This window comes from Diceros bicornis, chromosome 31 (assembly GCF_020826845.1).
Source record: "Diceros bicornis minor isolate mBicDic1 chromosome 31, mDicBic1.mat.cur, whole genome shotgun sequence".
Taxonomy (NCBI): Eukaryota; Metazoa; Chordata; class Mammalia; order Perissodactyla; family Rhinocerotidae; genus Diceros; species Diceros bicornis.
This window is the reverse complement of record NC_080770.1, coordinates 10,549,731-10,572,856: the sequence shown is the minus strand read 5'-3', so window position 1 is coordinate 10,572,856 and position 23,126 is coordinate 10,549,731. Positions and strand designations below refer to the sequence as shown.

The window sequence follows — 23,126 nt, the reverse complement described above, 5'->3', positions numbered from 1 at the left end:
AAAACTTGGGTTTACTTGTTAATTCCAAAGGGAAAACATGACGCTGTTACAATGGAGAAACTTGGCAATCTCCTCCTTAATCAAGGAATCGAAATCATACAGGTCCTGAGAAGGGACCCCACACCACTTCTGTGGTGTTCCTGCCCCAAGAAGCATAACCTGAATCTAACCACGAGGAAACATCATCAGACAAACCCAAATTGAAGGACATTTCTACAAAACAACTGGCCTCCGTACATGTCAAAAATATCGATGTCACTAATGACAACAAAAAGCTGAGCAATGTTCCAGATTGAAGAAACTGAAGAGACCATGACAACTACATGCCACGTGGGATCGTGGATGACTGAAGCCTAAATTGGGGGAAAAAAGTACTGTAAGAAAATTATTGGGGCAATTGGTAAAATTTAAATATGGACTCAATGTCAGATAATAATATTGTATCAATGTTAAGTTTCCTGAAGTTGATTATTGTATTGTGTTTATATAAGAGAATGTCTATACATGCTGAAGTATTTCAGAGTAAAGGGTCATGGTGTCTGCATTTTATTCTCATATGATTCAGCAAAAATAATGATAATTATAACATCTATATAGAGAGAGTTTGATAAGTCTAAGGGCCGGCCTGGTGGCGTAGTGCTTAAGTTCACGCACCCCACTTCTGCGGCCCCACAGGTTCAAAGGTTCGCGTCCTGGGCGTGGACCGACCCACCACTCAAGGCACGCTGTGGCAGTGTCCCACATACAAAATAGAGGAAGATGGACATGGATGTTAGCTCAGAGCCACTCTTCCTCAGCAAAAAGAGGAAGATTGGCAACAGATGTTAGCTAAGGGCCAATCCTCCTCACCAAAAAAAAAAAAAAATGGTAAGTCTAAGTGAAAGGTATATGAATATTCATTGTATTATTCTTGCGACTTCTCAGTCGGTTTGAATTCAAAATAAATACACTTTAAAAAAAAAAAAAAGGAACATCAGTTACATGCCTTGCTGCATCTCCCAAATGCTACTCATGTCCCAGCTGATGCAAAACACCAGAGAGCTAAGGTGGGACTAGGAAGAAGTGAGACGTGTACTAGCAACATGCAAAGTTCTGGTGGGTGCTGGGCTTTGCTTTGGGACACTGGAGATACAGTAGTATTTCAACAACACCACCGTTGCTCAAAACATTTGAGTCAGTTTACCAAGTACACAGGAATATTAGGTGCACTACGTTATAATCACACCTTGCTTATCACCCAGTTCAGCCCCATCCACCTAATTAACCAGCCTTGCTCCTGAAAGGATCAGAGACTATTGGAACTGGCCAGGGCCTTAGAGAATGCATGCCTTATCCATGTTACAAACGCGGAAACCGAGGCTCAGAGAGGGACCTTAATTTGCCCAAGGTGACGGCTAATGCCTCTGACTCCCAGACCACTGCTCTTTTCAGGGCTCTGTCCTGGGAACCCTGGAGTATCTTCCAGGCCCTTTGGCTATTTGCAAAAAGCAAGAGAGGAGTATTCGTGTTTTCGCAACGAAACTTCCATATACAGAAATTCAAACTTGCCAAACCAAAAAATGAGAGGATTAGGACATTGTCCTGGTTGCTGTCTATCTGCCCCTCCAACCTCAGAGCCCTTCTCCCTGCTTCTCTACCCTGCTCTGTGCCTCCAGGACACTGACCCCTTCACCTGCAACACCTGGGCTCGCTTGCCCTCCAGGGGGAGGCACCAGCGGCAGGAAAGTTCAGGGTATTTCTTCCTGCTTCGCGTGGCGGGCAGTTCCGGCAAATGCTATGGTCCTTCCTTCATGGCTACAGCTCCTGCTGGCGGTCCGTCCTCCGCCTCCAGCTCATGCTAGATTCCAGGAACACCATTTCTTCCCCAGGCCCCTGTCCCTGGGGGTCTTACCAACCCTTGTGGGAGTCTTTGCCCCTGCCCACTACTCTGTGAACAGTCCCTTTTAAAGTCTCTGTGGTTGAACTATCTTCAAGTGGAATTTGGTTTCCTGCAGAGACCCTGACAGATATAAAAATGAGTCTGAGTTGATGAAAAATATTTACTGCCATTTGTGAGCCTGTGCATTTCAATCTTCCAAATGTCCCCTTATCCACACCACTTCCTCTACACGGACACATTGCCTGAAGCAAAGTGCCCTGTGAGGATGCAGGCCTAGCCCGGCCCCTTCCTGGTCTCCTGAGGGTATTCCCACCCTCGAATGCAGGAACCAGGACCTCAGAGTGTAAGACCTCGTGAATCTGCACCCTGCAGGACTTTAGGGAATAACTTGGACCATCCCTGTCAGGGACTGAGAGGGGACCAGGGTAAGTGGTGATGGAGGAGTCGGGAAGAAGAGAGGGAGTGGGAAATGCGAATGGGCAGGCAGGACAGGCAAAGGGAAGCCAGGTAGGATGGGCCCTCACACGCCTCTCCAGCCCCTGGCGCCTCCTCCATGCTGCCCCTTCTATGGTAAAGGTCACTGCAGGAGGGAGGGCTCCTGTTCTGTGGTCACTGCCTGCAGCCTGGGCCTGATGTGGAAAGAGGGCAGCTGAGAAGTTTCTCACGCTTGAATGGCCCATTGCTGTTTCTTCTCCATCTTACCCACTACCCTCTGACAGCCCCAGCCTGAGAGCCCAAGAACCATGACCATCCTCATCATCCTCGGTAGAAGTATCATTTACACGTGTATACTTCCAGTGTTCAAAGCATTCCAGTTTCCCACATCCATCATGTCATTTGGTCTGTGAAGGTCAGCAGAAGAGGATTCTGAGACCAGTGGGTCTAAGACAGCATCTAACCACATGGCACTCAAAAAAATACGTATTGAATGAATGGACACTGAGGGCCACCACTAGCCTACATCACCCCTTCCTCAAACTAAAAAAATTTTTAATTGATACATTATTGGATAATCTGGGTCGTTCTGCCCAGGGGATCTTTCCAGGCTCGTAATGGGCACCCCTCCTGGCTGTGTACACAAGTGCTCCCCACTGTCACTCACTCACCCCACCCTCCAGACACAAGGGCCATACATCTCGGGTAGCAGGTACACTGTCCCACCCTACACTCTTGTCAGTTTCAGAATGGAGGGAGGATTGGGAAGTGGGCTTTGGGCTGTGTGTGAGTGAAAGAAGCACCCTTGGATGCCTCCAAGAGTGGGTGCTCGGACCCAGTTAGGACAGGAGACAGCTGTGTGCAGGTGTGTGTGCCAGTGGGCATGTGCGTGGTCTCACTCTTGAGTGTGTGTGGAGGGGCTCCCACTCGCCTCTCTAGGACTCCATACACACTCTCATGTTCTCCATAAATAAACATATGGCCTGACACTTAAATATGGTGCCCTTGCACAGTAGACAACCTAAGCACCTGAACGGACTCTTTGGTCCTATGGATACTGTCCCCCTTTTCTGGGTGAGAAACTGAGGCTCAAAGATTAAGTGTCTTGCCCAGTTCACAAAAGCAGCTGGAGGTCAGTCATCTTAAGTAAAACAGCAGGGGATCAAGCACCTCCCTTGTTACCTACCTCCTTCCAAAACCAACAGCCACCTTTGAGCTCCAAACCCCCCAGGGTCACAGGCTCTGGCTAAGGTGGGAATGGATGGAACTGGCAAATGCCATGTCTGAAATCCATTCTGAGTTCATGCTAGGCAGGATATCCCACTGTTATGTGCAGAAACCAACTGACAAGCTGGTACTAGAGAGGGCAGGATGGGGTGGGAGCTGTTATCTCTGGTCTGGGGGTGATAGGAGAGGTACAGAGCTGCCTCCACTGGCAGAAAGGTGGCAGCTCTGGGGGGTGGCAAGGGGGACGAGCTTGGTCTGATTGCTTTGGTACAAAATTGCCCTCTGCCCAACAGTGACCAACTTTAAGAGCGTTTCTAGAAGGTTCCCCCACCATGTATTCTCTGCAGAGCTGGAAATCAAAAGGGGACTTTGGTCAGAAGAGATTTTTCATAAAGTTTAGCCCTAAAATGGACTAGAAGGAACCATAAAGACATCTAATACGAGATCGGCACCCTTATTTCAAAGAAGAGGAAACTGAGGCCCAGACAGGGCAGGTAACTTGAGGTCACCCAGCAAACCTGCAGCCAAGTCAGGAATAGATGGCAGGCCTGTGACTCACAGCCAGACCCCTTTCTCCCACTCCAATAGGGCTTTTTTTCCATTCACATCTGTATCCTTTTACCCATTTAGAACCATTTCTGAATCGTGTATTCACATCTGAGGATACAAAGTTGGTGGGTGGGTCCTGGGGCTTGGCCTGCCAGCGTGCCAAGCCTCTCTTGATTTCTCAGCAATGGTGCCGCCAGCCTCACCCTGAGAATTGAGAAGCAAAGAATTCCTCCCACCATCCACTAATGAAACTGGCAATGCCACTGGGTGGGTCCAATCCGAACTGTCAGGGCTCGGGGTGCAGCTCCCCCAGGCTTTGTCCCCTCAACACAGAACGCAAAGGCACAAGACATCAGGGTTAATGAACAGCTTTATTTGCCTTTGACAGCATCCATTTTTCTTACATTCTTAATTAATTTGCCATTAAAGTGCTGGAAAATTTCTTAATCACGATAACATTTGTTAAAAGAAATCAGAATATCAGGAGCACGGCAGTCAAGAAGAAAACATTTCTCTTACAGTTCACAAAATGGAAGCCCCTCGTGGTGAGCTGGTGGGTTGGCCAATTTACAAAGATATTCTAATTCCCTCTCACCAAACTGGCTGTGACCGCCACCCCTGGAGAAAAGGCGATGCTAAAGAGTTCTAAAAACACCCACACGCCCTGCCTGCCAGCTCCTCTCGGTCGTCTTTGGGTGTTTGCTGTTTGAGTAGATCCAATCTTAGGAGAAATGGAGGTCTGGCCCCCTCTACTGCCTTCTACCCCACCCCACCCTTACTAACAAAAGCCCCAAAAGTCATTACAATGAAAAAGTGGGTTTCCATTATCCCGACACTAACAATGTTCAGTAAAAATGAAGATAATAAACACAAAAGCTTGCTTAGTAAACAGGAGCTCTCAGCATTCAATGCAAAAAACTGAAATCTTAAGGCAAATACTGTTGATTTTGCACATGGGCTGGACGAACTTGGAACTCTTTACCTATCTGGAAAGCTCCGGGAGCCTAAAGGCGGTCTGCGCCTGGTACTGGCCGAGGCCAGATCTTTGCATTACTGCTGAGGCTGTTGGCGTGTTTCTCTTTGGAGTTTATATACAAACACACCCAAGGCTGATGTCTTTTTATACATATATGTACACACACAAAGGCCGGCTACTCTTTCTTAGTGGAAACGGCCAGCTCCACCTCGGGAAGCTGGATGCCAACCTTAGTCCCACTGTCATTGCTAGAAGAAGATGACAGTCGGGACTTCTTAGAGGCCAGGGACACTCCACTCCCCTGTAACTTGCCTGTCTCATCATCACTCCCAGTCACCTCATAATGACCTTTGCTCTTTGACCCCAATCCACCAAAGGTACCAAATTTCAGCTTCCCCTGTTTCCCTTTGACTTTCCCACCTTCCAGAGACACTTCTCCACCTTCAAACTCCAAAGTCCCAGGCGGGGTGGAAGGTGCAGAGAGCTCCCTCTCGTCACTGAAGGAATTCGAGCGGTGCCGTGGCTTCTTGCTTTTAAATAAGGAGAATTTGCCTTTAGGCGAAGATGTTTCGGCCTCTGCCTCTCCTTCCAGAGAACCTAGGCTGGCCTTGGAGCTCTTCAGGTCACCTTTGGACCCCGAAATGGATGCTTCTGGTGAGCCAGTGACACCACCTTTCCCTTTAGGTTTGGAAAAATTGAACTTGGGCATTTTGATTTTGGACTTTTTAAGTTTTACGTCGGACTCTTCCCACTCGCCCTCTCCGGCACCAGACTGGACACTGGCCTCTGCTTTAGGAAAGCCGATATCCACCCCCACTTCTCTGCCAACCAGCTCACGGCCAGAGAAGGTGAATTTGGGGATCTTCATCTTGGGGAATGTTACTTTTCCAGATCCGCTTCCCATGGGACCTTGAGGCCCAGAGACGCTCAGCCCAGGACCCTGGAGTCCAATCTGGCCTCCTTTCACACCTCCTTCTCCCTTTGGTCCTGAGAAATGAAGTCCCCCAGCGAACTTAGGTGCATCCAGGTTGAGAGCGGAGGAGACCTGGGGTCCTTTCCACTCACCCCCGGAACCTTTGACACTCATATGCCCTTCGCCCAGGCTGATATCTGGGGCACTGACACCCCCTGAAACATCCACACCTCCTTTGATTTTGGGGCCCTTCAAGCTGACACCGAAATCAGACTCAGGAGATGCCACATTAAATGAAGGCCCCTTCACGCTAATGTCAGGAGCAGCCCCATGGAAACCTTTCAGATCGCCTTTGATTTCAGGACCAGAAATTTGCCCGGTTGGGAGTTTCACATTCACACCTGGCAGCTCCACACCACATCCAGAGGACTTAATTCCAGGCATTTGAAAGTCTCCTTCTAGGCCCTGAACACTGATGCCTGGAAGACCTCCTCCAACAGTGGGGCCTTTCAACTCACCAGTGACCCCAAGGCTCCCTTTTACTTTTGGTCCTTCCAAGTTCAAGTCCACATCTGGTGCTGAGATTTGAGGGCCAGAGATCTGAGGCCCCTTCAGGTTCAGGCCTCCCAGGTTCACATTCATGCCTGGCCCCTTTAGTTCTCCAGTAACCTGTGGCCCCTTGACGTTAACGTCCAAGTCAGACCCTGGAGTGGAGATGCCAAACTGGGGCAGCTTCATTTGGGGAAGTTTAATACCACCTTCAGATGCCTCCAAGCTTAGATCAGGAGCACCTACTGATACTTTAGGGCCCTTGATGTCACCAGAGACAGCCAGGTCTCCCTGCAGGCTTGGTCCCTTCAGGGTCACATCTGGTACCCCAACGTTAAACCCTGTCGTGGCATCAATCCCCGGCACTTTCACACCGTCTCCTTCCATCTTCACCTTTCCACCGACACCTCTGAGGTCAAGCCCTGGAGCGTGCACCTTCATGCTGGGAACAGATGCATCCAGGTCTCCCTTCAAACTTGGTCCTTTCAAGTTCAGGTCAAGGTCAGGTCCAGAGACTTTTGGCATAGACAGGTTCACTGAAGGCAAGTCTACTTTTGGCCCCTTCAGAGACACGTCAGGGCCTTCAAGCTTAACATCTGGTGCGCTCAAGCCTCCTTCAAGATAGGGCAGCTGGGCATGGACCTCAGCTCCCCCACCCTCCATTTTCACACCAGGGACGCCGATCTTGGGCATTGAAAACTTGGGGAACTTGATTTTCGATTCTGGACCTTGCAGATCTACATCTGGTCCTTCCAGGTCCACTCTGGGGACATCACCCTTTATCTTTGGTCCTTTCAAGCTAACATTCACATCAGGGATGGAGACTTGAGGGGCAGAAATGCCGAATGCTTTGACTTTAGCATCTGGGCCTTCAATGTTGATGTCAGGTGCGTCCAAGTTTGCCTGCACTCTGGGGCCTTTCAAGTCACCCTCTACTTTTGGCCCTGAAACATCCACACTTGGCACTTTGAACTTAGGAGCCTTCAGCTTCATGTCAGGACCTTCCACATTAATCCCTGGTGAAGAAATATCCACATGAGGTGCCTGGATTTCACCCTCCATTTTGGGGGTAGGGAGGGGGGCTTCAGCTTTAAATTTAGGTGATTTAATGTCAAATTCCACATCTGGGAAGTACATTTTTCCAAACATAGGTTTCTTGGTTTTGGGAGATTTCACATCAGCTTTAAGTGTGGCATCCGGCCCTGAAACATTGACATCTATATCAGGAGTCTTGAGACTGGCATCAATTTCGCCCCCAGGAACATTCAAATCAAATCCCTGTTTTTTGGCCTTAATTTTAGGACCACTCATGTGAATTTTAGGCATTTTAAACTTACTTTTCTTGCCCTTGGCACCAACACTAATTTCAGGAGTCTCAACATTCAGCTCAGCCTCAGGGACAGTCACATCGAGTGAAGGTGACTTCAAGTCAGCTTTAGGGCTTTTTGCCCCAAATCCAAACTTGGGTTTCTTAAATTTGGGAATTTTAACATCGGGTCCCTCGATGTTAATATCTGGGCTTTCCATGTGTACATCTAAGCTTGGAGCTTCTAAATCAACCTTGGGCCCCTTGAGGTCCAGTTCACCACCTTCTAACTTGGGACCAGAAACTCCAATTTTGGGTGTCTTGAGGTGCAAATCAATATCAGGAGCAGTCACTTTAGGAGCAGATATATCCAATGATGGAATCTTCAAATTTGGGCCACTGAGTTTGGCATCAGGGCCTTCAAAATCCAGACCTGGACCTTTAAGGTCTACTTCTGGGCCTTTGAAAGCACCTTCAATCTTAGGGACAGACACATCAAAACCTCCTTTGATTTTGGGTCCTTTCAAATCTAGGTCAACATCAGGCTTGGAGATTTTGGGGGCTTTGATGTTCATCTCAGGCATCTTAAACTTGGGGCCCTTCAGTTTTGCATCTGGACCTTCGATATTCACATCTGGAACATCAATGTCCACCTTGGGCCCTGAGACATCAATGTCAGCCTTGGGCAGGTTCACATCCACTTCTGGGCCCTCTCCTTTGAAGCCAGGCATGCTGAACTTGGGCATTTTCACCTTGGGCATCTTCAAGTGCCAGTCTGGGCCATGAACGTCCACGTCTGGGACATCAATGTCCACTTTGGGCCCTTTGATGTCAACTTCAGGGCCCTTGAGGTCACCTTCCACCTTCGGCAGAGAAACATCCACATCGCCCTTTACTTTGGGACCTTTCAGGTTTAAGTCAATGTCGGGCATGGAGATCTTAGGAGCTTTGATGTTCATCTCTGGCATCTTGAACTTAGGGCCCTTCAGTTTCGCATCTGGACCTTCAATATTCACATCTGGAACATCAATGTCTACCTTGGGTCCTGAAACATCAATGTCGGCCTTGGGCAGGTTCACATCCACTTCTGGGCCCTCTCCTTTGAAGCCAGGCATGCTGAACTTGGGCATTTTCACCTTGGGCATCTTCAAGTGCCAGTCTGGGCCATGAATGTCCACATCGGGGGCATCAAGGTCCACTTTGGGCCCTTTGATATCAACTTCAGGGCCCTTGAGGTCACCTTCCACCTTCGGCAGGGAAACATCCACGTCGCCCTTTACCTTGGGACCCTTGAGATTCAGGTCGACTTCAGGCATGGAGATCTTGGGTGCCTTGAGGTGCAGGTCAGGCATTTTAAACTTGGGGCCCTTCAGTTTCCCTTCTGGACCATGAATGTCAATATCAGGAGTGTCTATGTCCAGCTTAGGGCCTTTAACATCCACTTTGGGGCCTTTCAGATCTCCTTCCAGTTTAGGAATGGAAACATCCAAATCTCCTTTTACTTTAGGTCCTTTCAAGTTCAAATCAATGTCACTCATGGAGATTTGTGGGGTTTTGAAATGGACATCAGGCATCTTAAATTTGGGACCTTTGAGTTTCCCTTCAGGACCTTCAATGTCCACCTCTGGCCCTTTCAGATCACCTTGCATCTTAGGTAGCGAAAGGTCCACATCCCCCTTTACCTTTGGCCCTTTCAGATTTAAGTCAAAGTCAGGCATGGAGATCTTGGGGGCTTTAATGTGCATCTCTGGCATTTTAAATTTGGGTCCCTTCAATTTTCCTTCTGGACCTTCAACATTGATATCAGGAGTGTCAATGTCCAATTTAGGGCCCTTGATGTCTACCTCAGGGCCCTTGAGGTCACCTTCCACTTTAGGCAAAGAGACATCCACATCACCCTTCATTTTGGGGCCCTTCAGGTTAAAGTCAAGGTCAGGCATGGAGATTTTGGGGGCTTTGATGTTCATATCCGGCATCTTGAACTTAGGGCCCTTCAGTTTTGCATCTGGACCTTCGATATTCACATCTGGAACATCAATGTCCACCTTGGGCCCTGAAACATCAATGCCAGCCTTGGGTAGGTTCACATCCACTTCTGGGCCCTCTCCTTTGAAGCCAGGCATGCTGAACTTGGGCATTTTCACCTTGGGCATCTTCAAGTGCCAGTCTGGGCCATGAACGTCCACGTCTGGGACATCAATGTCCACTTTGGGCCCTTTGATGTCAACTTCAGGGCCCTTGAGGTCACCTTCCACCTTCGGCAGAGAAACATCCACATCGCCCTTTACTTTGGGACTTTTCAGGTTTAAGTCAATGTCGGGCATGGAGATCTTAGGAGCTTTGATGTTCATCTCTGGCATCTTGAACTTGGGGCCCTTCAGTTTTGCATCTGGACCTTCTATGTTCACATCTGGAACATCAATGTCCACCTTGGGCCCTGAGACATCAATGTCGGCCTTGGGCAGGTTCACATCCACTTCTGGGCCCTCTCCTTTGAAGCCAGGCATGCTGAACTTGGGCATTTTCACCTTGGGCATCTTCAAGTGCCAGTCTGGGCCATGAACGTCCACATCTGGGACATCAATGTCCACTTTGGGCCCTTTGATGTCAACTTCAGGACCCTTGAGGTCACCTTCAACTTTGGGCAGAGAAACGTCCACATCACCCTTTACCTTGGGACCCTTAAGATTCAGGTCGACTTCAGGCATGGAGATCTTGGGTGCCTTGAGGTGCAGGTCAGGCATTTTAAACTTGGGGCCCTTCAGTTTCCCTTCTGGACCATGAATGTCAATGTCAGGAGTGTCTATGTCCACCTTGGGTCCTGAGACATCAATGTCAGCTTTGGGCAGTTTCACATCCACTTCTGGGCCCTCTCCTTTAAAGCCAGGCATGCTGAACTTCGGCATTTTCACCTTGGGCATCTTCAGGTGCCAGTCTGGGCCATGAACATCCACATCAGGGGCATCAAGGTCCACTTTGGGCCCTTTGATGTCAATTTCAGGAGGCTTTAGGTCTCCTTCCACCTTAGGCAGGGAAACATCCATATCTCCTTTCACCTTAGGACCTTTCAGGTGCAAATCAATGTCAGGCATGGAGATCTTGGGGGCTTTGATGTTCATCTCTGGCATCTTGAACTTGGGGCCCTTCAGTTTCGCATCTGGACCTTCGATATTCACATCTGGAACTTCAACATCCACCTTGGGTGCTGAGACATCAATGTCAGCCTTGGGGAGGTTCACATCCACATCAGGGCCCTCTCCTTTGAAGCCTGGCATGCTGATCTTGGGCATTTTTATCTTGGGCATCTTCAGGTGCCAGTCTGGGCCATGAACATCCACATCTGGGGCATCAATGTCCACTTTGGGGCCTTTGATGTCAACTTCAGGGACTTTTACGTCCCCTTCCACCTTAGGCAGGGAAACATCCATATCTCCTTTCACCTTAGGACCTTTCAGGTGCAAATCAAAGTCAGGCATGGAGATCTTGGGGGCTTTGATGTTCATCTCAGGCATCTTGAACTTAGGACCTTTCAACTTTCCTTCTGGTCCTTCAATATTAACATCGGGGCCTTCAATGTCCACCTTGGGTCCAGTGACATCAATGTCAGCCTTGGGCAGGTTCACATCCACATCAGGGCCCTCTCCTTTGAAGCCTGGCATGCTGATCTTGGGCATCTTTATCTTGGGCATCTTCAGGTGCCAGTCTGGGCCATGGACATCCACATCTGGGGCATCAATGTCCGCTTTGGGACCTTTGATGTCAACTTCAGGGCCTTTCAGATCCCCTTCAATCTTGGGAAGGGAAACATCAACATCACCCTTCACCGTGGGGCCCTTCAGGTTTAAATCAATGTCAGGCATGGAGATCTTTGGAGCCTTTAGGTGCATCTCTGGCATCTTGAATTTGGGCCCCTTCAATTTCCCCTCTGGGCCTTCAATGTTAATATCAGGAGTGTCAATGTCCACTTTGGGGCCCTTGATGTCCACCTCTGGGCCCTTGAGGTCACCTTCCATTTTCGGCAAAGAGATGTCCACATCGCCTTTCATTTTGGGGCCCTTCAGGTTCAGATCAAAGTCCGGCATGGAGATCTTAGGGGCTTTGATGTTCATCTCTGGCATCTTGAACTTGGGACCTTTCAACTTTCCCTCTGGTCCTTCAATGTTAACATCAGGGCCTTCAATGTCCACTTTGGGTGCTGAGATATCAATGTCAGCCTTGGGCAGGTTCACATCCACTTCTGGGCCCTCTCCTTTGAAGCCAGGCATGCTGAACTTGGGCAGTTTCACCTTGGGCATCTTCAGGTGCCAGTCTGGGCCATGGACATCCACATCAGGGGCATCAATGTCCACTTTGGGGCCTTTGATATCAACCTCTGGCCCTTTCAGATCCCCTTCAACTTTGGGCAGAGAAACATCCACATCACCTTTCACCTTGGGGCCCTTGAGGTTTAAATCAATGTCAGGCATAGAGATCTTGGGAGCTTTGATATTCATGTCGGGCATCTTGAGTTTGGGACCTTTGAAGCCTCCTTCTGGACCTTCCACATTGATTTCTGGGCCCCCAATGTCCATTCTGGGACCCTCTATGTTGACATCTCCTTTTGGAAGACCCACAGCCATATCGGGCCCTTCTGCTTTTAAGCCAGGCACGCTGAACTTGGGCATTTTCATTTTGGGCATTTTCAAATTCCAGTCTGGACCATGAACATCCACATCAGGTGCATCAAGATGAACTTCTGGTGCCTTAATGTCCACTTTGGGTCCTTTAAAGTCACCTTCTAGATTAGGCACTGCAACATCTAAGTCTCCTTTGACTTTAGGACTTTTCAGATTTAACTCCACATCAGGCATAGAAACTTTAGGAGATGAAATACTCAGGAAAGGCATTTTGAACTTGGATCCTTTCACTTTTCCTTGGACCTCAACATCAGGAGCATTAATATCAACTTTTGGACCTGTTACATCAATATCTGGCTTTTTAACTTTGACATCCACCTCAGGTGTCTGAACTTTGGAGCCCGAAAAATTGAATTTGGGAAGCTTAAAACGAGATTTCTTTGCCTTGCCTTCAACATTGAGCTTAGGACCAGAAATGTCCACTTCTGGGCCCTTTACATCCAACTTGGGAGCTTTAATGTCACCTTCCAATTTGGGCCCACAAACTTCAATATCTCCCTTAAGCTTTGAGCCTTTTAAATTCAGGTCAATTTCTGGCATGGAGATCTTGGGCACGTTTACATGCATGTCAGGCATCTTCAGTTTGGGACCTTTTAATTTGCCTTCTGGGCCATGAATGTCAATATCTGGAGCATCTACATCTATCTTTGGGCCCTTGATGTCAAGAGTAGGGCCTTTCAAATCACCTTCTACATTTGGAAGTGAAACATCCACCTCTCCTTTCACTTTAGGGCCTTTAAAGTCCAAATCAGGCATCGATATTTTAGGAGCTTTGATGTTCATCTCTGGCATTTTGAACTTAGGGCCCTTCAGTTTTGCATCTGGTCCTTCAATATTCACATCTGGAACATCAATGTCCACCTTGGGCCCTGAGACATCAATATCAGCCTTGGGAAGACTCACATCCACTTCTGGGCCCTCTCCTTTGAAGCCAGGCATGCTGAACTTGGGCATTTTCACCTTGGGCATCTTCAAGTGCCAGTCTGGGCCATGAACATCCACATCAGGGGCATCAAGGTCCACTTTGGGCCCTTTAATGTCAACTTCAGGGCCCTTGAGGTCACCTTCCACCTTCGGCAGAGAAACATCCACATCGCCCTTTATTTTGGGACCTTTCAGGTTTAAGTCAATGTCGGGCATGGAGATCTTAGGAGCTTTGATGTTCATCTCTGGCATCTTGAACTTGGGGCCCTTCAGTTTCGCATCTGGACCTTCGATATTCACGTCTGGAACATCAATGTCCACCTTGGGCCCTGAGACATCAATGTCGGCCTTGGGCAGGTTCACATCCACTTCTGGGCCCTCTCCTTTGAAGCCAGGCATGCTGAACTTGGGCATTTTCACCTTGGGCATCTTCAGGTGCCAGTCCGGGCCATGAACATCAGTGTCCACTTTGGGCCCTTTGATGTCAACTTCAGGGCCCTTGAGGTCACCTTCAACTTTGGGCAGAGAAACATCCACATCGCCCTTTACCTTGGGACCTTTCAGATGCAAATCAAAGTCAGGCATGGAGATCTTGGGGGCTTTGATGTTCATCTCAGGCATCTTGAACTTAGGACCTTTCAACTTTCCTTCTGGTCCTTCAATATTAACATCGGGGCCTTCAATGTCCACCTTGGGTCCAGTGACATCAATGTCAGCCTTGGGCAGGTTCACATCCACATCAGGGCCCTCTCCTTTGAAGCCTGGCATGCTGATCTTGGGCATTTTTATCTTGGGCATCTTCAGGTGCCAGTCTGGGCCATGGACATCCACATCTGGGGCATCAATGTCCACCTTGGGGCTTTTGATGTCAACTTCAGGAGCCTTTACATCCCCTTCCACCTTAGGCAGGGAAACATCCATATCTCCTTTCACCTTAGGACCTTTCAGGTGCAAATCAATGTCAGGCATGGAGATCTTGGGGGCTTTGATGTTCATCTCAGGCATCTTGAACTTGGGACCTTTCAACTTTCCCTCTGGTCCTTCAATGTTAACATCAGGGCCCTCAATGTCCCCTTTGGGGGCTGAGACATCAACGTCAGCCTTGGGCAGCTTCACATCCACATCTGGGCCTTCTCCTTTAAAGCCTGGCATGCTGAACTTGGGCATTTTCATCTTGGGCATCTTCAGGTGCCAGTCTGGGCCTTGAACATCTACATCTGGGGCATCAATGTCCACTTTGGGGCCTTTTAGGTCACCTTCCACCTTAGGCAGGGAAACATCCACATCTCCTTTGACCTTAGGACCTTTCAAGTGCAAATCTAAATCAGGCATGGAGATCTTGGGGGCTTTGATGTTCATCTCAGGCATCTTGAACTTGGGTCCTTTTAATTTGCCCTCTGGTCCTTCAATGTCGATATCTGGTCCACTGATGTCACCCTTGAGGTCTGGCCCTTTGAGGCCACCTTCCAATTTTGGAACATCTACATCCACCTCTCCCTTTATCTTGGGGCTTTTTAAGTGTAGATCAATGTCTGGCATGGAGATTTTGGGAGCTTTAAAGTGCATGTCTGGCATCTTAAATTTAGGACTTTTCCATTTGCCATCTGGGCCTTCCACAGTTACATCTGGCATATCAACATCCAATTTGGGGCCTTTGACACCCAATTCTGGACTCTTTAACTCTCCTTCCATCTTTGGGGCAGAAACATCAAAGTCTCCTTTGACTTTAGGTCCCTTTAAGTTGAAATCAACATCAGGCATAGAGATCTTGGGGGCATGAAAGTGCATTTCAGGCATCTTGAACTTAGGGCCTTTCAGTTTTCCTTCTGGACCCTCAATGTTCACATCTGGGGCTTCAATGTCAACCTTGGGTGCAGAGATGTCAATGTCAGCTTTGGGCAGATTCACATCCACTTCCGGGCCTTCTGCTTTGAAGCCAGGCATGCTGAACTTGGGCATTTTCATCTTGGGCATTTTCAGGTGCCAGTCCGGGCCATGAACATCCACATCTGGGGCATCAATGTCAACTTTGGGGCCTTTAATGCCCACATCTGGCACTTTCATTTCACCTTCTATCTTAGGAACAGACACGTCCATATCCCCTTTGACTTTGGGGCCTTTCAAGTGTAAGTCCACATCAGGCATGGAGATCTTGGGGGCCTTGAAATGCATGTCTGGCATCTTAAACTTGGGGCCTTTCAACTTTGCATCAGGACATTCCAGATCAACATCAGGCACCTCCACATCCACACTGGGGCCTTTCAAATCTCCTTCCAATTTTGGCACAGACACATCCATATCCCCTTTGACTTTGGGGCCTTTCAAGTGTAAGTCTACATCAGGCATGGAGATCTTGGGGGTCTTGAAGTGCATCTCAGGCATCTTAAACTTGGGACCCTTCAGCTTCCCTTCTGGTCCCTCAAGGCTCACATCTGGGGCTTCAATGTCAACCTTGGGTCCAGAGATGTCAATGTCAGCCTTGGGCAGGTTCACATCCACTTCTGGGCCCTCTGCTTTGAAGCCAGGCATGCTGAACTTGGGCATTTTCATCTTGGGCATTTTCAAGTGCCAGTCCGGGCCATGAACATCCACATCTGGGGCATCGATGTCAACTTTGGGCCCTTTAATGCCCACATCTGGCACTTTCATTTCACCTTCTACCTTGGGAACAGACACATCCATATCCCCTTTGACTTTGGGGCCTTTCAAGTGTAAGTCCACATCAGGCATGGAGATCTTGGGGGCCTTGAAATGCATGTCTGGCATCTTAAACTTGGGGCCTTTCAACTTTGCATCAGGACATTCCAGATCAACATCAGGCACCTCCACATCCACACTGGGGCCTTTCAAATCTCCTTCCAATTTTGGCACAGACACATCCATATCCCCTTTGACTTTGGGGCCTTTCAAGTGTAAGTCTACATCAGGCATGGAGATCTTGGGGGTCTTGAAGTGCATCTCAGGCATCTTAAACTTGGGACCCTTCAGCTTCGCTTCTGGTCCCTCAAGGCTCACATCTGGGGCTTCAACGTCAACCTTGGGTCCAGAGATGTCAATGTCAGCCGTGGGCAGGTTCACATCCACTTCTGGGCCCTCTGCTTTGAAGCCAGGCATGCTGAACTTGGGCATTTTCATCTTGGGCATTTTCAGGTGCCAGTCCGGGCCATGAACATCCACATCTGGGGCATCGATGTCAACTTTGGGCCCTTTAATGCCCACATCTGGCACTTTCATTTCACCTTCTACCTTGGGAACAGACACATCCATATCCCCTTTGACTTTGGGGCCTTTCAAGTGTAAGTCCACATCAGGCATGGAGATCTTGGGGGCCTTGAAATGCATGTCTGGCATCTTAAACTTGGGGCCTTTCAACTTTGCATCAGGACATTCCAGATCAACATCAGGCACCTCCACATCCACACTGGGGCCTTTCAAATCTCCTTCCAATTTTGGCACAGACACATCCATATCCCCTTTGACTTTGGGGCCTTTCAAGTGTAAGTCGACATCAGGCATGGAGATCTTGGGGGCCTTGAAGTGCATCTCAGGCATCTTAAACTTGGGACCCTTCAGCTTCGCTTCTGGTCCCTCAAGGCTCACATCTGGGGCTTCAACGTCAACCTTGGGTCCAGAGATGTCAATGTCAGCCTTGGGCAGGTTCACATCCACTTCTGGGCCCTCTGCTTTGAAGCCAGGCATGCTGAACTTGGGCATTTTCATCTTGGGCATTTTCAAGTGCCAGTCCGGGCCATGAACATCCACATCTGGGGCATCGATGTCAACTTTGGGGCCTTTAATGCCCACATCTGGCACTTTCATTTCACCTTCTATCTTAGGAACAGACACGTCCATATCCCCTTTGACTTTGGGGCCTTTCAAGTGTAAGTCCACATCAGGCATGGAGATCTTGGGGGCCTTGAAATGCATGTCTGGCATCTTAAACTTGGGGCCTTTCAACTTTGCATCAGGACATTCCAGATCAACATCAGGCACCTCCATATCTACACTGGGGCCTTTCAAATCTCCCTCCAATTTTGGCACCGACACATCGACATTCCCTTTCACTTTGGGGCCCTTCAAGTGTACATCAGGCATGGAGATCTTGGGGGTCTTGAAGTGCATGTCTGGCATCTTAAACTTGGGGCCTTTCAACTTTGCATCTGGACATTCCAGATCAACGTCAGGCACCTCCACATCCACACTGGGGCCTTTGATATCAACTTGCGGACCTCTGAGATCACCTTCTAGTTCTGGCACGGAAGCATCTATCTCTCCTTTCAGTTTGGGTCCCTTCAAATTCAAGTCCACATCTGGCATAGATATTTTGGAAGTTTTGATATTCAACTTGGGCATCTTAAATTTAGAGCCTTTTAATTTTCCTTCTGGTCCCTCAACATCCAAATCAGGAGCATCAATGTCCATTTTGGGGCCAGAAACATTAATGTCAGCCTTTGGTAAGTTCACATCCACTTCTGGGCCCTCTCCTTTGAAGCCTGGCATGCTGAACTTGGGCATTTTCACCTTGGGCATCTTCAGGTGCCAGTCTGGGCCATGAACGTCCACGTCTGGGACATCAATGTCCACTTTGGGTCCTTTAACGTCAACATCTGGCACTTTCATTTCACCTTCTACCTTGGGAACAGACACATCCACATCCCCTCTGACTTTGGGGCCTTTCAAATGTAAGTCCACATCAGGCATGGAGATCTTGGGGGCCTTGAAGTGCATGTCTGGCATCTTAAATTTGGGGCCTTTCATCTTTCCTTCTGGACATTCAATGTCAATATCACCAACATCCACATCCATCTTAGGGGCTTTCACATCAATTTCAGGACCTTTCAAGTCTCCTTCCACTTTGGGAAGAGAAACATCTGCATCAGTTTTTAGTTTAGGGGCTTTCAGATTTAGTCCAACATCAGGCATAGAGATTTTGTGTGTCTGTATACTCATGCTTGGCATCTTGAATTTGGGACCCTTTAGTTTCCCCTCTGGACCTTCGATGCTCACATCTGGAGCATCAATGTCCACCTTGGGCCCTGAAACATCAATGTCAGCCTTGGGCAGATTCACATCCACTTCTGGGCCCTCTCCTTTGAAGCCAGGCATGCTGAACTTGGGCATTTTCACTTTGGGCATCTTCAGGTGCCAGTCTGGGCCATGAACTCCCACCTCTGGGGCATTAATGTCCACTTTAGGACTTTTGATGTCAACATCAGGAGGTTTTATCTCTCCTTCTACTTTTGGAACTGTAACATCATAATCTCCTTTCATTTTAGGACCTTTCAAATGCAAATCAACATCTGGCATGGATATCTTTTGAGGCTTTATATTCATTTCTGGCATCTTAAATTTAGGACCTTTTAGTTTTGCATCTGGACCCTCAATGTTCACATCTGGAATATCAATGTCCACCTTGGGTCCTGAGACATCAATGTCAGCCTTGGGCAGGTTCACATCCACTTCTGGGCCCTCTCCTTTGAAACCAGGCATGCTGAACTTGGGCATTTTCACCTTGGGCATCTTCAGGTGCCAGTCTGGGCCATGAGCATCAACATCTGGAGCACTGATGTCAACTTTGGGCCCTTTAATGTCAACATCTGGCACTTTTATGTCACCTTCTACATCAGGCAAAGACACATCTGCATCTCCCTTTAGTCTTGGCCCCTTAAGATTCAGGTTCACATCAGGCATGGAGATCTTGGGAGCCTTGAAGTGCATCTCAGGCATCTTAAACTTGGGACCCTTCAGCTTCCCTTCTGGTCCCTCGAGGCTCACATCTGGGGCTTCAATATCAACCTTGGGTCCAGAGACATCAATATCAGCCTTGGGCAGGTTCACATCCACTTCTGGACCCTCTGCTTTGAAGCCAGGCACACTGAACTTGGGCATTTTCATCTTGGGCATTTTCAAGTGCCAGTCCGGGCCATGAACGTCCACATCTGGGACATCAACATCCACTTTGGGCCCTTTGATGTCAACATCTGGCACTTTCATTTCACCTTCTATCTTGGGAACAGACACATCCATATCCCCTTTGACTTTGGGGCCTTTCAAGTGCAAGTCTACATCAGGCATGGAGATCTTGGGGGCCTTGAAGTTCATCTCAGGCATCTTAAACTTGGGACCCTTCAGCGTCCCTTCTGGTCCCTCAAGGCTCACATCTGGGGCTTCAATGTCAACCTTGGGTCCAGTGATGTCAATGTCAGCTTTGGGCAGGTTCACATCCACATCTGGGCCCTGACCTTTGAAGCTGGGCATGCTGAATTTAGGCATTTTCATCTTGGGCATTTTTAGGCTCCAGTCTGTACCTTGAACTTCCACATCTGGTGCCTTAATATCTACCTTAGGGCCTTTCATGTCCACATCTGGAACTTTCATCTCACCTTCTATCTTTGGTGCAGACACATCCAGATTTCCTTTCATTTTGGGTCCTTTAAGATCCAGGTCAACATCTGGCAGACTCATCGTAGGAGCTTTGAAGTGCATCTCAGGCATCTTAAACTTGGGACCCTTCAACTTCCCTTCTGGTCCTTCAAGACTCAGATCTGGAGCACTAATATCTACCTTGGGTGCAGAAATGTCCACATCGGCCTTGGGTAAGTTCACATCCAATTCTGGGCCCTCTCCTTTGAGGTTGGGCATGGTAAATTTGGGCATTTTCATCTTGGGCATCTTTAGGTTCCAATCAGGACCATGAACTTCAACATCTGAGGCACTGACGTCTACTTGAGGCCCTTTCAGGTCCCCTTCCAGCTTTGGCACTGTAACATCAGATTCTCCCTTTACCTTGGGACCTTTCATATGCAAATCCATATCAGGCATGGAGATCTTCGGGGCCTTGATATTCATCTCAGGCATCTTAAACTTGGGACCCTTCAGTTTTCCTTCAAGTCCTTCAATATTCACATCTGGAACTTCAACGTCCACCTTGGGTCCTGAGACGTCAATGTCAGCTTTCGGCAGGTTCACATCCACTCCTGGGCCCTCTCCTTTGAAGCCAGGCATGCTGAACTTGGGCATTTTCACTTTGGGCATCTTCAGGTGCCAGTCCGGGCCATGAACATCCACATCTGGAGCATCAATGTCCATTTTGGCACTTTTAAGTTCAACATCAGAAACTTTAATCTCACCTTCAACCTTTGGCACTGTGATGTCATATTCTCCTCTTGCTCCAGGGCCTTTCAAATGTAAGTCCACATCTGGCATGGAGATCTTGGGGGTTTTGATATTCATCTCAGGCATCTTAAACTTGGGTCCTTTCAATTTCCCTTCTGGTCCCTCAATGCTCACATCCGGAGCACTAACATCTACCCTGGGCCCGGAAATGTCCACATCAGGCTTGGGCAGGTTCACGTCCACTTCTGGGCCTTCTGCTTTGAACCCCGGAACACTGAATTTGGGCATTTTCATTTTAGGCATTTTCAGATGCCAGTCTGGACCGTGAACATCCACATCTGGTGCATCAATGTCCAGCTGGGGGCCTTTCAGTTCTCCTTCAAGTTTTGGTACTGTTACATCACACTCTCCTTTTACTTTTGTGCCTTTAACATGCAAATCTACATCAGGCATGGAGATCTTTGGTGTCTTCACACTCACTTCAGGCAGCTTAATGTCAGGGCCTTTAAGTTTGCCCCCCAGGTCCCCTATGTTGACATTTGGGGCTTCCACATTGACCTTGGGCCCTGAAATACTGATATCTCCTTTGGGTAGATTCACGTCTACATCTGGGCCTTCTCCTTTGATTCCTGGAGTGCTGAACTTGGGCATTTTCATCTTGGGCATTTTCAGGTTCCATTCTGGGCCGTGAACATCCACATCTGGGGCACTGACCTCCACTTTGGGGCCTCTGACATCAACTTCAGGGACTCTGACTTTCCCTTCTACTTTTGGGACTGCGACATCTACACCCCCTTTCACTTTAGGTGCAGCCACATTTAAGTCTACTTCTGCCATAGAAATCCTGCAGGTTCCTGTTTGCCCAGAAGGACCACTAAGCTTGGGTCCTGTCAGGGTCCCCTCTAGGCTGGGTGTCTTGATGTCTACTTTGGAGCCTTTAACTGCCACTTGAGGGCCTTTAACATCACCTTGCACCCCAGGAGCAGAAATGTGAACATCTCCTTTCAGTTTAGGGGACCCAAGGCTCAGATCCACATCCTGCATGGAGATTTTAGGTTTCTGAACAATCATTTCAGGACTCTTGACTTTAGGACCCTTTATCTTCCCTTCCAGCCCCCCAGGAACAACCTCAGGCAGGCTGATGTCCCCAGAGACCCCCGGAAGAGTCACTTCACCTGTGGGCAGTGTCACATCAATGCCAGCTCCCTCTCTCTCAGAACCTGATGCAGAGAATTTGGGGACTTTTATCTTGGGCATATTCAGTTTGCCTCCACGCCCATGAATATCAACGTCAGGGGCTCGAACTTCCACACTGGGGCAAGGGATGCCGCCCTCGATTTTGGGAGCAGAGATGTCCACCCCTATGCTCCCCTGTGGCTTGGCACCTTTCAGGCCTAGGTTACCCTCAAGTGATGGCCCAGTGATTTGGGGGCCCTTCAGCTTCCCCTCAAGCCCCTCAACACTGAGAGAGGGAGCACTGACTTCTAGCTGAGGAGCCTGGATGTTCCCGTCGATGGTCAAGCCTGGCTTGCTGCCCTTGTGCCCCACAGAGAATTCAGGTGCAGAAACACTCAACCCTGCCTCTGGTGCCTGGCCCTCAACAGGTCCTGCTGAGACACCAAATTTTGGCATCTTCATGGTGGGAATTTTAATTTTCCCATTACTACCACTCTCAAGGGATAAGCCCTGCACCTCTACTGCCCCACCCCCAAGAGAAGATGAAATGTCCACTCCTGGAACTTGGACCCCTCCTTTGCCACCCAAATCAAAGCCCTTTGCACTGACACTGACACCTGGGCTTCCCACCTTTATCCCAGGCACGGTGACCTGGAGCTTCGAGTGGCCAGCACCTTGGAACTCTGGTCCCGAAGCAGAAATGGACCCTGCTCGGATGTCCACAGCAGAGCCTGCGGTTGGCGACACTGCCCCCGAGCCCGAGGGCAATCTGATCACTGTCTTCCCAGGCTGGGTCTCCACGCCCACGGTGGAGATTTCCGTCAGTTCATGCCGTGGAATCTTGATCTTGAACTCAGGGCTGCTGATGTCAATGTCCTTGGCTCCTTCCCGACCCGTCACATCCACAGTGTAGGCCGTGACCCTTCTAGTCACCGTGATGGTCCGGCTCTGGGTCTCCCCAGGATCCCCTTCCACTCCATCCTCCGACTTCAGCCGAGGCTTGATCTTCGTGGTGTAGATGCGCTGGTACTCCTCATCATCCCCGCTCTGCAGAAAGACACGCCCGGCAGAGGTTGCAGCAGAGTCTGCCCGGGTCACAGACGCCCGGCCACAGCCCAGCCAACAACACGGTTGCCTATTTCCCATGGAAGCCGGGACCATAACGGAGGTCCACAGAGCCTCCTGGGGCAGAGCACAGAGGCTGAAGAAAGGGACTGACAGCCACATCACAGGAGGAAAACAGAAATTATTGGGGAAAACTCCAGGAACAAAGCAAAGCCATGGGGAGAGGAAAGGTGTAGACTCCTGGACTATGTGGTCTGGGAGAAGGATTTACAATCAACCCTAGATTCAGATTAGCCTCTCCAGTCTCAGGGACACCTCCAGGTGACCAGCTCTGT

General features: G+C 49.0%; 1 protein-coding gene across 3 annotated transcripts in view; it reads right to left on the bottom strand.

The window, feature by feature from the left end:
- Window positions 1–4,442: 4,442 nt before the first annotated feature.
- The window catches only part of AHNAK (AHNAK nucleoprotein), a 30,566-nt gene continuing 11,882 nt past the window's right edge, over window positions 4,443–23,126 (bottom strand). For all 3 annotated transcript variants that reach the window (XM_058526673.1, XM_058526675.1, XM_058526674.1), the window contains exon 5: window positions 4,443–22,773. In XM_058526673.1, coding sequence (XP_058382656.1) covers window positions 5,242–22,773 — 17,532 coding nt within the window. In that variant the 3' untranslated portion in view covers window positions 4,443–5,241. The remainder of the gene's footprint in view (window positions 22,774–23,126) is intronic.